General features: G+C 46.4%; 1 protein-coding gene across 1 annotated transcript in view; it reads right to left on the bottom strand.

Annotated features, from left to right (window-relative positions):
* Positions 1–15,829, bottom strand: part of LOC130109033 (cAMP-regulated D2 protein) — a 20,565-nt gene extending 4,736 nt beyond the window's left edge. The window contains exons 1-5 of the mRNA XM_056275739.1: positions 15,329–15,829; positions 14,563–14,764; positions 6,801–6,934; positions 5,570–5,697; positions 747–865 (exon numbers count right to left, since the gene is read on the bottom strand). Coding sequence (XP_056131714.1) covers positions 747–865; positions 5,570–5,697; positions 6,801–6,934; positions 14,563–14,764; positions 15,329–15,829 — 1,084 coding nt within the window. The remainder of the gene's footprint in view (positions 1–746; positions 866–5,569; positions 5,698–6,800; positions 6,935–14,562; positions 14,765–15,328) is intronic.
* Positions 15,830–16,718: the final 889 nt, after the last annotated feature.

Below are 16,718 nucleotides of genomic sequence, written 5' to 3'. Positions count from 1 at the left end.
GTGGTGTAGATGGTGTAGGTGGTGTGGGTGGTTGTAGGTAGTGTAGGTGGTGTAGGTGGTGTGGGTGGTGTGGGTGGTTGTAGGTGGTGTAGTGTAGGTGGGTGTAGATGGTGTAGGTGGTGTAGATGGTGTAGAATGGTTTAGGTGGTGGAGATGGTGTAGGTGGTGTGGGTGGTTGTAGGTGGTGTAGATGGTGTAGTGTAGGTGGTGTAGGTGGTTGTAGGTGGTGTAGGTGGTGTGGGTGGTTGTAGGTGGTGTAGTGTAGGTGGGTGTAGATGGTGTAGGTGGTGTAGATGGTGTAGATGGTGTAGAATGGTTTAGGTGGTGGAGATGGTGTAGGTGGTGTGGGTGGTTGTAGGTGGTGTAGATGGTGTAGTGTAGGTGGTGTGGGTGGTTGTAGGTAGTGTAGGTGGTTGTAGGTGGTTTAGGTGGTGTGGGTGGTTGTAGGTGGTGTAGGTGGTTGTAGGTGGTGTGGGTGGTTGTAGGTGGTGTAGGTGGTGTGGGTGGGTGTAGATGGTGTAGGTGGTGTAGATGGTATAGGTGATGTGGGTGGGTGTAGGTGATGTGGGTGGTTGTAGGTGGTGTAGTTGGTATAGATGGTGTAGGTGGTGTGGGTAGTTGTAGGTGGTGTAGATGGTGTAGTGTAGGTGGGGTAGATGGTGTAGAATGGTTTAGGTGGTGTAGATGGTGTAGTGTAGGTGGGTGTAGGTGGTGTAGGTCTCGTAGGGACTGTGTGGCCACCGTACTGGATTTCATCTGGGCGGTGAGGACTTCCTGTGGGGGCAGAGCCAGCAGGCAGGCCATGTCGCTCACGCTGCAGTTCGCCAGCTTGGCGAAGTCTTTGCCCAGCTTCAGGGCGTCGTGTCTGGCCCGGGACAGAGAGAGGAGAGCAGCACACAGTTACCGCCACGACAGCAGCCGGAAATGACGCACGGACTGCAGGGAAAGCTGGGGGAAGCTGAGCTGGAGCTCTGACTCGCTGCCAGCGTTTCTCACAGGGTCAACTGGTCGGAATTGTTTTTTTTTTATTTCCGTGTTTCTCCCCAGTTGTACTCGGCCAGTTACCCCCCCCCCTCCTCCGAGCCGTCCCGGTCTCTGCTCCACCCCGTCCCGGTCTCTGCTCCACCCACTCCGCTGATCCGGGGACGGCTGCACACTACCACACGCCTCCTCCCATACATGTGGAGTCACCAGCCGCTTCTCTTCACCTGACACTGAGGAGTTTCACCAGGAGGACGTAGCACATAGGAGGATCACACTACCCCCCCCCCCGAACAGGTGCCCCGACTGACCAGAGGAGGCGCTAGTGCAGCGACCGGGACACATACCCACATCACAGACACAGACATTTGTGTCTGTAGGGACGCCCGACCAAGCCGGAGGTAACACGGGGATTCGAACCGGCGACCCCCGTGTTGGCAGGCAATGGAATAGACCGCCACACCACCCGGACAGTGCTCCCAGTCTTACTGGCCGTCTGCTGAGCCAACGTGACGTCAGAGCGTCTACACAAGACATCCGGGGTATTTGTCTGACGCCGTCACGTAGTTTAGACGGGAGTCCTCAATGACGAGGACGTCCTGATTAAAACCCACGGTCAGACACGCGGATGTGACGTGGAGGAAGTCTTCATTTCATGTCGTCAGCACGACTCATCATCTGTCCTCCCGAACTGGTTTTGCTGAGTCTACTTTCCTTTCTCAAAGCATGCTGGGAATGGCCCTGCCATCCCACGAGCCTCTGACGTGGATTCATCCGCAGTCAGAACAGGTCAGTGGCGTCTGGGCGGCGTGGCGGTCTATCCTGCTGCCCGCCAACACGGGGATCGCCGGTTCGAATCCCCGTGTTACCTCCGACTGGGTCGGGCGTCCCCACAGACACAACTGGCCGTGTCTGCGGGTGGGAAGCCGGATGTGGGTATGTGTCCTGGTCGCTGCACTAGCGCCTCCTCTGGTCGGTCGGGGCGCCTGTTCGGGGGGGAGGGGGAACTGGGGCAGCGCCGTGTATAGAGAGAGTCTGGCCATCCTATGAGCTTTGCACCACGCGCCGTGATTGGCTGAGAGCCTGCCACGTGGTCGACGGGAGCCATGTTGCCTACTGGCTCTGTCGTCGTGATGTGATGAAGGAGAAATGGCGTGTCGTTCGGCCGGGACGAGGCCGTATGATGCATCGGTTTCCACAGGATGCACAACGGAGGGCAGTTTGGACCGTGAAGCTTCGCAGGCTGGGCCGGTCCCCCTCAGCTTATCCCCACCTGTGCTGGGTGAGGTCATGGCAGTGGTTTTGGACAAGCTAACTTGCCTGCAGGAGTCCCGGAGTCTGCAGGGTGCTGACGTGTGGACATCAGTTGTGTAGCACATCCAAGCCACGTGTAACCGCTGACAGAAACCAGGCACATGTACACCGTGTCAGACTGTCATGTGGGATGGGCTGGGTGGCGGGCCTGAGCCTGAGCCTGAGCCCAGGCGGTGTTGGGGTAAACTAGACAAGAGCCCCGATACACAACTGATGCTGCACTGGCTAGACCTGGAAACAGGTAGGCCTCATATTTCTCAAGTGTCCTTGATATTATTGTTCATTATCATTCACCAGTAGGCTACTGAGCGTTGTAAAACATGTAATACTGGTACTGACCACCAGTCTACCCACCACACCAGTGGTGTAGTGGATAAAAACTAAAGTCTCTGGAACAAATTCTGTGGGTTGAAATCCACATGTGTGCAGCAGAGGCCCCTGCTCAGTGCCTGCGACTGTGTTATGACCGCTGGTGGGTTTCTTCCTGACCTCATCACCTCCATCATGGACTGACAAAGTGAAACAGGTTATCACCACAGCCTCTGCTCCTGGTCTGGTGCCAAACCACCTACTCTGACTACTGGTACGCAATGATACAAACGTTTCTGGTTCTCTGAAACTGGGGCTGAAATGATGGAAAATCCGTAATTTCTGGAACCCTGAGTACTGGTGCTGAATGATGGAAAATACGTAAAGTGCCTCTCAAAATTATTTACACAGTGGTGTGGCCTTAAAAAGCCAAACCCCTTTCTCAACAGCTTCAATATGTTGTCTAAATGTTTAATCTAATACATTCTTGTTTCCTCTAAGCTGGGATCAAAGTCTAGTAATAGAAATGAACAGAGTGATCCAGTCATGCTGCGTTACACCCACACAACAGGGTCAGCTGTGAGCCCCGTGTTGCCATGGGACCAGTTGATAAGGTGACAGACACAACAGTCACGTTAACTTCTTATTTAACAGTAGTCAAAGTGAGGCGCCTTTCGGTCGGTTATCTCATCCAGCTGGGCACATGACATAACTCATTAAGCTGGTCACATGACATAACAACTCATTAAGCGGGCCACATGACATAACTCATTAAGCTGGTCACATGACACAACAACCCATTAAGCTGGTCACATGACATAACAAGGCTCATTAAGCTGGTCACATGACATAACAAGGCTCATTAAGCTGGTCACATGACATAACTCGTTAAGGTGGTCACATGACATAACAAGGCTCATTAAGCTGGTCACATGACATAACAACTCGTTAAGGTGGTCACATGACATAACAAGGCTCATCAAGCTGGGCACATGACATAACAACTCATTAAGCTGGGCACATGACATAACAAGGCTCATTAAGCTGGTCACATGACATAACTCATTAAGCTGGTCACATGACATAACAAGGCCCATTAAGCTGGTCACATGACATAACAAGGCTCATTAAGCTGGTCACATGACATAACTCATTAAGCTGGTCACATGACATAACAAGGCCCATTAAGCTGGTCACATGACACAACAACCCATTAAGCTGGTCACATGACACAACAACCCATTAAGCTGGTCACATGACATAACAAGGCTCATTAAGCTGGTCACATGACACAACAACTCGTTAAGGTGGTCACATGACATAACCAGGCTCATGGGTTACCCTATTATATGGAGCGCTTCAGTCGCCCTCCCGGTTTCTATTACTGCACTTGACCTGTGACCCCGACTTCCAGCAACATGGATTTACTAGATTAAAGGATTTAAGACAACATTTTGACACTGTTCAGAAAGGCTTTTGAGCTTTTCTCAGGCTGTCATTAGCATTAGCATTAGCAAGACTTGCATACCACTGCATGAATGCTTCTGAGAGGCACTGTCATTTCTGGTGTGTGCTGGTATTGAGTGATGGAAAGGGTATCATGTCTGGTACTCTGACCAGCCCATCTCTCTGTTCCCCTTATTTCTTTGGAAGTGCAGCTTGACAGATCACGAAGTGAGCGTGATTTTGAATAACGCGTGCATGGGGCTGCCTACCAGTTGGTAGGCAATATGGCGCCCGTGTACCCAGTTGGCCAGACTCTCTCTATACACGGCGCTGACTGGGGGGGAATCGCGTGATCCTCCCACACGCGACGTCCCCCTGGTGAAACTCCTCAGTGTCAGGTGAAAAGAAGCAGCTGGCGACTCCACATGTATGGGAGGAGGCATGTGGTAGTCTGCAGCCCTCCCCGGATTGGCAGAGAGGGTGGAGCAGAGACTGGGATGGCTTGGAAGAGTGGGGTAATTGGCCAAGTACAACTGGGGAGAAAAAGGGGGAACATTTTTAAAAAAAAAAGAAAGAACAGTCCATGACTGGATGGACAAACACCGAATACCATACATGTAGTCCTCCTCCATCACATTCACACAACCATTACTTCCATACCCCAGTAGACCCCTTCATATAATGTGACATCACACACACACACACACACACACACACACACACACACACACACACACACACACACATGTTTTGTTTATTAGCTGTTTTTTTTTACATTTCTATTCATTCCTTTGTGTTTGTTCTTGCAGTGTGTGTGTGTGTGTGTCGGTGTGTGTGTGTGTGTGTGTGTGTGTGTGTGTGTGTGTGTGTGTGTGTGTGTTGTTAATGTTGTTAAATGTGTTTTCTGTGATTTTCTAGCAGAGATGTCTTGATGAGCCCCTCTGGCTCCTGATCTCTCCTGCCCATTTATTTGTTTTCTTGTTTTCTCTTGTGTTTGTTTTACTCTTATGATGCAATGATGAACCAAACAAACAAATGATGGATGGATGAAATGGATATATGGATGGATGACTGGATGGATGGATGGTGGAATGGATGGGTGGATGGATAGATGGATTTTGGGTGGAGGGATCAGTGGATGGATGGGTGGGTGGAAGGATCGGTGGCTGGATGGATGATGGATGGGTGGATGGATGGATGGATTTTGGGTGGAGGGATCAGTGGATGGATGGGTAGGTGGAAGTATCGGTAGATGGATGGATGATGGATGGGTGGATGGATGGAAGGATTGGTGGATGGGTGGGTGGATGTATGTATGGAATGGATGGATGGGTGGATTGAAGGATTGGTGGATTGAAGGATTGGTGGATGGATGGATGAGTGGGTGGATGGATGAGTAGATTGATGGATGGGTGGATGATGTATGGAATGGATGGGTGGATGTATGGAATAGATGGATCAGTAGATGGATGGATGGGTGGGTGGATGGACATGTGTACTATGTGTTGTCAGTCCTGACCGGGTCTTGAGGGGCACGGTGAAGGGCAGGCTCTGGAGGACGGCCTGTTTAAAGAGCGGTTTGCTGCTCTGGATCATCAGGTGCAGACTGGCCGACTGGGCGCCAGCGCTCTCGCCGACAACCGTCACCTTCAAAGAAACACAAGATGTCAGATTTAACCCAGAAGTCCTGCTGACTCGGCCAGAGGTCCATCTGGGGCCATTCTCACATCACCTGCTGACCCGGCCAGAGGTCCATCTGGGGCCACTCTCAGATCAACTGCTGACCCGGCCAGAGGTCCATCTGGGGCCATTCTCAGATCAACTGCTGACCCGGCCAGAGGTCCATCTGGGGCCATTCTCAGATCAACTGCTGACCCGGCCAGAGGTCCATCTGGGGCCACTCTCAGATCAACTGCTGACCCGGCCAGAGGTCCATCTGGGGCCACTCTCAGATCAACTGCTGACCCGGCCAGAGGTCCATCTGGGGCCACTCTCAGATCAACTGCTGACCCGGCCAGAGGTCCATCTGGGGCCATTCTCAGATCAACTGCTGACCCGGCCAGAGGTCCATCTGGGGCCATTCTCAGATCAACTGCTGACCCGGCCAGAGGTCCATCTGGGGCCATTCTCAGATCAACTGCTGACCCGGCCAGAGGTCCATCTGGGGCCATTCTCAGATCAACTGCTGACCTGGCCAGAGGTCCATCTGGGGCCATTCTCAGATCAACTGCTGACCCGGCCAGAGGTCCATCTGGGGCCATTCTCAGATCAACTGCTGACCCGGCCAGAGGTCCATCTGGGGCCATTCTCAGATCAACTGCTGACCCGGCCAGAGGTCCATCTGGGGCCACTCTCACATCAACTTCTGATTGACAGACGATTAAATTAAAGATGAAAAAACAAACCTGAGAACATGAACCGTGGTGACTTTTAAAGTGTAAACATCTCAGACTCTCAGACTGATATAAATATGTTTTTCCTACTATACTTAAGGTGTACTTGTAATATTTATACTCATAAAAAGTATTTCTGCCGTAAGTATGTGCACAGCATTTATGGCAGTACATATGCAGTAGTGTGATGGTAGTGTATGTATAATTAAAATATTTCAGTTTTAGCACAGTCAAAGTGTGTGTCTAAAGTGTGTGTGTGTGTGTGTGTGTGTGTGTGTGTGTGTGTGTGTGTGTGTGTGTGTGTGTGTGTGTGTGTGTGTGTGTGTGTGTTTTAACGGTTCTGATTTGGATGCTTGCCTTCCCAGGATCGCCTCCAAATGTGGCAATATTTCGTTGGACCCAGAGCAGCGCCGCCTGCTGGTCCAAAATCCCGTAATTCCCTGTGGCTGAGACTTTGGGATCGCTTCCCGACACGAAGAAGCCAAACGCACCTTCAGTCACACATGGATCCACATCATGGAGGGACACAAAACACAGAGGTGAATTTTTTTCCAACATGAATTTTGCAGCACAAATTTCAGTAGAAAAGCCGTCACTGCAGGCAGTACCTGCCAGCTCCTGCAGAGGGCTCCTCAAGGAAACGCCTAGAGAAGAGGGAGCATGAGGAAGAGGGCAATTCACTGCCCTCATCATCAAGATGGCCTCTGGAGAAACTGGTCTCCATCTCCCCAATGGCTCAGTCCAGAATATTGAGAAAAGTTCTCTTCAGAGACTGGCTCGGAGCCGGGGAGGGTTCGGGGTGGCCTACAGTGGCTAGAACAACACTGCCTGTGATCCATGAGCTCATTGTCCTCTTTCTTTATGCAGGGGTGCCTATCTCACAATTAGTCAGTGAGTCGTCATCACCTCTGCTGTCCCTCGGAGAGCTGCACAGACTACTTCCCCAGTGTAACAGAGTCATTTATACTGTCGTAATGTTTGGTCTTATAATTACACAAAATCTGTGTATAGTTACTAAACTGTTGTTAACCTGACATGCTATGCCTCCAGAGTCAATGTGCGGAACGTTTGTTCAATTTCTGTTCGCCCATGGTCACTTCCGTGGGTCCCCCTCTATAAATCATGCCTCCCGCCTTCATCTTGCACCTTTGGTGAGAGACTATTATTTAAATCTACCAATGGTATTTAACTCTATCTACCACTAGTATTTAAATCTATCTACCACTAGTATTTAACTCTACCACTAGTATTTAAATCTATCCACCACTAGTATTTAACTCTATCTACCACTAGTATTTAATTCTATCTACCACTAGTATTTAACTCTATCTACCACTAGTATTTAAATCTGTCTACCACTAGTATTTAAGTCTGCCTACCACTAGTATTTAATTCTATCTACCACTAGTATTTAAATCTACCAATAGTATTTAACTCTATCTACCACTAGTATTTAAATCTATCCACCACTAGTATTTAACTCTATCTACCACTAGTATTTAAATCTGTCTACCACTAGTATTTAAGTCTGCCTACCACTAGTATTTAATTCTATCTACCACTAGTATTTAAATCTACCAATAGTATTTAACTCTATCTACCACTAGTATTTAAATCTGTCTACCACTAGTATTTAAGTCTACCTACCACTAGTATTTAATTCTATCTACCACTAGTATTTACATCTATCTACCGCTAGTATTTAACTCTATCTACCACTAGTATTTAAATCTATCTACCACTAGTATTTAACTCTATCTACCACTAGTATTTAACTCTATCTACTGCTAATATTGAACTGTGTCTACTACTGATATTTAACTCTGTCTACCACTAGTATTTAAATCTATCTACCACTAGTATTTAAATCTATCTACCACTAGTATTTAAATCTATCTACCACTATTATTTAAATCTACCAATAGTATTTAACTCTATCTACCACTAGTATTTAAATCTATCTACCACTAATATTTAAATCTATCTACCACTATTATTTAAATCTACCAATAGTATTTAACTCTATCTACCACTAGTATTTAATTCTATCTACCACTAGTATTTAAATCTATCTACCACTAGTATTTAACTCTATCTACCACTAGTATTTAACTCTATCTACTGCTAATATTGAACTGTGTCTACTACTATTATTTAACTCTATTTACCACTAGTATTAAAATCTACCACTAGTATTTAACTCTATCACTAGTATTAAAATCTACCACTAGTATTAAAATCTATCTACCACTAGTATTAAAATCTATCTACCACTAGTATTAAAATCTATCTACCACTAGTATTAAAATCTATCTATCACTAGTATTAAAATCTACCACTAGTAATTAACTCTATCACTAGTATTTAAATCTATCTACCACTAGTATTTAAATCTATGTACCACTAGTATTTAACTCTACCACTAGTATTTAACTCTATCTACCACTAGTATTTAAATCTGTCTACCACTAGTATTTAAATCTATGTACCACTAGTATTTAACTCTATCTACTGCTAATATTGAACTGTGTCTACTACTATTATTTAAATCTGTCTACCACTAGTATTTAAATCTATCTACCACTAGTATTTAACTCTATCTACTGCTAATATTGAACTGTGTCTACTACTATTATTTAAATCTGTCTACCACTAGTATTTAAATCTATCTACCACTAGTATTTAAATCTATCTACCACTAGTATTTAACTCTATCTACTGCTAATATTGAACTGTGTCTACTACTATTATTTAAATCTATCTACCACTAGTATTTAACTCTATCACTAGTATTTAAATCTATCTACCACTAGTATTTAAATCTATGTACCACTAGTATTTAACTCTACCACTAGTATTTAACTCTATCTACCACTAGTATTTAAATCTGTCTACCACTAGTATTTAAATCTATGTACCACTAGTATTTAACTCTATCTACTGCTAATATTGAACTGTGTCTACTACTATTATTTAAATCTGTCTACCACTAGTATTTAAATCTATCTACCACTAGTATTTAACTCTATCTACTGCTAATATTGAACTGTGTCTACTACTATTATTTAAATCTGTCTACCACTAGTATTTAAATCTATCTACCACTAGTATTTAAATCTATCTACCACTAGTATTTAACTCTATCTACTGCTAATATTGAACAATGTCTACTACTATTATTTAAATCTATCTACCACTAGTATTTAAATCTATGTACCACTAGTATTTAACTCTACCACTAGTATTTAACTCTATCTACCACTAGTATTTAAATCTGTCTACCACTAGTATTTAAATCTATGTACCACTAGTATTTAACTCTATCTACTGCTAATATTGAACTGTGTCTACTACTATTATTTAAATCTGTCTACCACTAGTATTTAAATCTATCTACCACTAGTATTTAAATCTATCTATCACTAGTATTTAACTCTATCTACCACTAGTATTTAAATCTGTCTACCACTAGTATTACAATCTATCTACCACTAGTATTTAAATCTATCTACCACTAGTATTTAACTCTATCTACCACAAGTATTTAAATCTGTCTACCACTAGTATTACAATCTATCTACCACTAGTATTAAAATCTACCTACCACTAGTATTTAATTCTATCTACCACTAGTATTTAACAACCAAACCTCCCCGAGAGAGCAAACACACAGACGTACACATGCACACACTCATAAGCATGTAAACACACAGATACCTACATACATACATACACACATACTACATACATACATAGTCACGTGTTTGTGTGCATTTACATGTTTGCATGTGTGTGTATTAATGTAGTATTAATGTATTTCAGTCTGTACATACATGTTAATGTGTTAACATATGTATGTGTGTGTGTTTGTGTATGTGTGTGTGTATAGACCTGTGTGTGTTCTATGTGTGTGTACTGTGTGTGTGTGTGTGTGAGAGAGAGAGAGGGAGAGGGAGAGGAGAGAGAGGGGGGAGAGGGGGTGAGAGAGAGAGAGAGAGAGGGAGAGAGGGGGGGGAGAGAAAGAGGGAGAGGGGTGAGAGAGGGAGCGGGAGAGGGGTGAGAGCAGGGAGAGAGAGAGGGTGAGCGAGAGAGGGAGAGAGGGTGAGCGCGAGATAGCGAGGGAGATGAAAGTGGTGTAGGGAGTAAAACCTATGACATCATTAAATCAATGTACATAGAAAATAAGTGTGGAATAAAAATTGGTGATTAAAGGACAAGTTTCCTCTCCCAGGAGTGTGGAGTGAGACAGGGATGCTGTTTGAGTCCAACTTTGTTCAACATTTACATCAACGAATTGGCAAAAACTCTAGACCAATCAGCAGCACCCGGCCTCACTCTACACGACTCAGAGATCAAATTCCTGTTCTATGCAGACGACCTGGTTCTGCTGTCTCCTACTGCACAGGGCTTACAGCAGAACCTGGACTTGCTGGAGCAGTACTGCCAGACCTGGGCCCTGGCAGTAAACGTGAAAAAGACCAAAATCGTGATTTTTCAAAAAAGATCCAGATCTCAGAGAATGAAAGACACATTCGTATTAGGAAGAAACCACATTGAACATTCCCAGAACTATAACTATTTAGGACTAAAAATCAGCAACACAGGAAATTTTAACCTGGCAGTGAATGAACTGAAAGAAAAAGCACGCAGGGTTTTCTATGCCATGAAATGACAAATTTTTGTAGACATTCCAATTAGAATCTGGCTGAAAATATTCCCGATCAGTAATCAAACCAATTGCCCTTTATGGCAGTGAAGTGTGGGTCCAATTACAAATCAATAATTTAGCAACTGGGACAAACATCCAATTGAGACCCTGCATGTGGAGTTCTGTGAGAACCTCTTACACGTCCAGAGGAAAACAACAAACAATGCATGCAGGGCAGAATTAGGCCAATATCCATTACTGATCAAAATACAGAAAAGGGCAATCACATTCTGGCAACATCTGAAAATCAGTGACCTCCCCACTCATACCATTACAAAGCCTTGTAATACCAAGAGTTGAGCAAAACCAGTCCCCCCACTCAACTGGTCCTGATGCTCAGTTCACTAACAAACGCTAACGCTTCACAGCCTCAGGACCAGAACATCAGGATCCATCAAATTATAACTCAACAAAAACTAAATTATTTACTTATTGGGACACACAAACTAGAAACCAACATAAAATGCAATGCTATCTGGCCCTGAAAAGACAGCACACTGTGGCAGAATATCTGCACACAGTGACTGATACCAAACTGAGAACCACCTTGACGAAGTACAGACTCGGTGAGCTTGGCCTGGCCATAGAAAAAGGCTGACACAGACAGACATGGCTGCTGGCAGAAGAGAGGCTGTGCTCACACTGTGACATGGGAGAGGTGGAGACAGAGCTGCACTTCATCATCACCTGTCCTAAGTAGAACCACATTAGAAATCATTACTACCCGAACACCGAACACATCCACCCAAACTTCAGAAGCCTCCCTGATGTCAACAAACTAGCCATCCTACTGGGAGAGGAGAAGACAAACTAGCCATCTGACTGGGAGAGGAAAAGACAAACTAACCATCCTACTGGGAGAGGAGAAGACAAACTAGCCATCCTACTGGGAGAGGAGAAGACAAACTAGCCATCCTACTGGGAGAGGAGAAGACAAACTAGCCATCCTACTGGGAGAGAAGAAGACAAACTAGCCATCTGACTGGGAGAGAAGAAGACAAACTAGCCATCCTACTGGGAGAGGAGAAGATAAACTAGCCATCCTACCGGGAGAGAAGAAGACAAACTAGCCATCCTACTGGGAGAGGAGAAGACAAACTAGCCATCCTACTGGGAGAGGAGAAGACAAACTAGCCATCCTACTGGGAGAGGAGAAGACAAAGTAGCCATCCTATTGGGAGAGGAGAAGACAAACTAGCCATCCTACTGGGAGAGGAGAAGACAAACTAGCCATCCTACCGGGAGAGGAGAAGACAAAGTAGTCATCCTACTGGGAGAGGAGAAGACAAACTAGCCATCCTACTGGGAGAGGAGAAGACAAAGTAGCCATGCTACTGGGAGAGGAGAAGACAAACTAGCCATCCTACTGGGAGAGGATAAGACAAACTAGCCATCCTACTGGGAGAGGAGAAGACAAACTAGCCATCCTACTGGGAGAGGAGAAGACAAACCAGCCATCCTACTGGGAGAGGAGAAGACAAACTAGCCATCCTACTGGGAGAGGAGAAGACAAACTAGTCATCCTACTGGGAGAGGAGAAGACAAAGTAGCCATCCTACTGGGAGAGGAGAAGACAAACTAACCATCCTACTGGGAGAGGAGAAGACAAACTAGCCATCCTACTGGGAGAGGAGAAGACAAACTAGTCATCCTACTGGGAGAGGAGAAGACAAACTAACCATCCTACTGGAAGAGGAGAAGACAAAGTAGCCATCCTACTGGGAGAGGAGAAGACAAGCTAGCCATGCTACTGGGAGAGGAGAAGACAAACTAGCCATCCTACTGGGAGAGGAGAAGACAAACTAGCCATCCTACTGGGAGAGGAGAAGACAAACTAGCCATCCTACTGGGAGAGAAGACAAACTAGCCATCCTACTGGGAGAGGAGAAGACAAAGTAGCCATCCTACTGGGAGAAGAGAAGACAAACTAACCATCCTACTGGGAGAGGAGAAGACAAACTAGCCATCCTACTGGGAGAGGAGAAGACAAACTAGCCATCCTACTGGGAGAGGAGAAGACAAAGTAGCCATCCTACTGGGAGAGGAGAAGATAAACTAGCCATCCTACTGGGAGAGGAGAAGACAAACTAGCCATCCTACTGGGAGAGGAGAAGACAAACTAGTCATCCTACTGGGAGAGGAGAAGACAAACTAACCATCCTACTGGAAGAGGAGAAGACAAAGTAGCCATCCTATTGGGAGAGGAGAAGACAAGCTAGCCATGCTACTGGGAGAGGAGAAGACAAACTAGCCATCCTACTGGGAGAGGAGAAGACAAACTAGCCATCCTACTGGGAGAGGAGAAGACAAACTAGCCATCCTACTGGGAGAGAAGACAAACTAGCCATCCTACTGGGAGAGGAGAAGACAAAGTAGCCATCCTACTGGGAGAAGAGAAGACAAACTAACCATCCTACTGGGAGAGGAGAAGACAAACTAGCCATCCTACTGGGAGAGGAGAAGACAAACTAGCCATCCTACTGGGAGAGGAGAAGACAAAGTAGCCATCCTACTGGGAGAGGAGAAGACAAACTAACCATCCTACTGGGAGAGGAGAAGACAAACTAGCCATCCTACTGGGAGAGGAGAAGACAAACTAGTCATCCTACTGGGAGAGGAGAAGACAAACTAACCATCCTACTGGAAGAGGAGAAGACAAAGTAGCCATCCTACTGGGAGAGGAGAAGACAAGCTAGCCATGCTACTGGGAGAGGAGAAGACAAACTAGCCATCCTACTGGGAGAGGAGAAGACAAACTAGCCATCCTACTGGGAGAGGAGAAGACAAACTAGCCATCCTACTGGGAGAGGAGAAGACAAACTAGCCATCCTACTGGGAGAGGAGAAGACAAACTAGCCATCCTACTGGGAGAGAAGACAAACTAGCCATCCTACTGGGAGAGGAGAAGACAAAGTAGCCATCCTACTGGGAGAAGAGAAGACAAACTAGCCATCCTACTGGGAGAGGAGAAGACAAACTAGTCATCCTGCTGGGAGAGGAGAAGACAAACTGCAACACAGCAGCTAAATATATTGTTGAAGTCCCATCTGAGGGACAGCGAGTGAGCACCCCATCTACACACACAAACACACACACACACACACATCCACCTACACACACATCCACCTACACACACACAGGTTTCTTGCTTTTCTATTTTTTGTTCTTTTCTTCTTTGTTCTTGAAGTTTAATTAACGTTTGCACTGCTAAATGTATTGTTAAATTGGTTGGTCTATTATAGTTTGTATGTTATAAACTGTACTGTACTGTTTTGTACCACCTTGTACTTTGGCAATAATGTGCAACAGAATATGGTCATGCCAATAAAGCCCTGGTGGACTGAATTGAATTGAGAGAGAGCGAGAGAGATAGAGCGAGTGCTAGGTATATGAAGGGGGGGGGGTCCTCACCCAGCCGGTAATCCAGACTGACCAGCAGGCTCCTGGTGTGGTTGCAGATGAAGCGTCCGTCATACAGCGGCTTGGAGGCGGAGCCCGCGATGAAGTCGCCACCGTGGATCCAAACCATGACGGGCAGGCGCGTGGGCAGCGGCATGCTGACGTTGACGTCCCGTGGGACGAAGACGTTCAGGTAGAGACAGTCCTCACTCACCTGGCCAGGTGGACCACAACACAACACAACACAACACAACACAAGTTATAGTTCTACAGTTTATACAGTACCAGTATATCAACACGTTTTAATACTAGAACAGTATAGTGCGGTAGTACCAGTAAGTTATTTCAGTTTAGAGTGTGGTAGTATGATATTTTAGTCTGAAAGCAAAATAGTATTCAAATATTTATATAACTTGTTAGTATAATTATAAATTATGTAAAATAACTCAGTATAATTTATATGTAATATTAATTTATCTGCATTAAACTGGCTTTCACTTATGAAGTTGGAAAAATAAAGTGACTCTATTCTATATTCCTAAACTACATCCTTCACAGTGTAAATCAAACACACAAACGTGCATCAGTGTACTTCAAGTTTGCTCCTGTGTTTTTATATCAAGTCCTATCATTCAAATGTGGACGCGTCTCATTCCTACATTACAGGAGTTCTGTTGGGGCTCCTCGCTGCTGGTTACCAGTAATGTGAGTGCACGATGGGTAAATGACAGTGAAAGAATCTGCCCTGATCCTCGTCCTCAGCACGACTTGTCTTTACCTTCCTGGGGCAGCGGTCCGAGATGGCCCCCCCGCAGCCCTGCATGCACGCGGCCCTGGGGAAGGTGGCGTCGTAGAGCCGCGACCACGGCATCACGGCTCCAGGCGGCTTCCAGCGGCGTGCTCCCACCGGCGGGTCGGCGTACGGTATCCCGTAGAAGACGTGGGCCTGGTCCACCGTCAGCCCTCTGATGGGGCCGTCCTTGGTGAGCACGACGGGGCCGACGTCCGGGCCCCCGTTTGTGTCCTGACAAGCGGACTGGTCTTCGGTTCCCCGGGTGAAGCAGCGGCGTTCTGGTGTATCCCGCTGTTCGGGGAGGTCCTCCTTTAACGACGGGTGTCGGCTGATGATGAACGGTTCGTCTCGGACCAGGAGCCCTGAGGAAACCCGTCTGAGGAGACCGGCGAGCTCCAGGTCATCGTCGCCTTCCAGTCCGGAGGCCGGCGCGCCGCCGAGCGCGCAAAGCAGCAGGACCCACTGAAAATACCGACAGCTCTCCATGTTCATATAGAAAACATCCTAAACATCCTTTAGAAACTTATGTTGTGTCCTTCAGCCGAGGCAGAAAAGCGACAGCCTTCCGCTCGGGGCGCAAAGCGACACACAAACTGTGTGTGTGTACTTGTGATTTTGATACTTGTGACTCCAATTAGACGTCTGAGGAAATGCTGACAGACAAAAGTCTCTGTGTGAGCTGAGCCGGCCAGTCCACCAGAGACCTAATGCAGGACGACTGGTCTGTGCTTTGCTTAATGAGATGAAGGACGTCTCCATTATAACAAGTCACACACACACACACACACACACACACACACACACACACACCAGGACGAGCAGCGTGGGCGCTGCTCCCTGCTCAGGTGTCTGTAGATGCAGTTAAAACGGTACAACGTCACGTTACGCTGTTACATTGTTACAATGCTACAATGTTAAAACGTTACAATGTTACAATGTAAAAGGGTACAATCGGCATTCACTCCCGGGTCTAATGACTGCAGTAGTCACGGGTATTTATAGGCTCCACCTCCGATCGGCATTGACGTAAACGTGGCACCCGGGTGCGAATTTCCGAAATGCAGGGGGGCGGGGGAAGGTTCATTAATATTCATAAAAGAAGCGCTACCTGATTGGCCTGTGAAGGCAGGGGAAGGTCATTAATATTCATAAAAGAAGCGCTATCTGATTGGCCTGTGAAGGCAGGGGAAGGTTCATTAATATTCATATAATAAGCGCTACCTGATTGGCTGGTGAAACGCTGCCGCTCTGGCGTTGGCGTTGCTCCTGTCAAAGCACGTGATTCCTTCGTTGCCCTGACAACGCTTGGCTGGTGAGCTACGTTAGCTAGCATAAGTTATAACCGATCTTCGCCATTACATCAGTATATTATACA

Source organism: Lampris incognitus, chromosome 3 (assembly GCF_029633865.1).
Source record: "Lampris incognitus isolate fLamInc1 chromosome 3, fLamInc1.hap2, whole genome shotgun sequence".
Taxonomy (NCBI): domain Eukaryota; kingdom Metazoa; phylum Chordata; class Actinopteri; order Lampriformes; family Lampridae; genus Lampris; species Lampris incognitus.
The sequence above is the reverse complement of the archived record's forward strand: the minus strand, read 5'-3'. Positions and strand labels throughout refer to the sequence as shown.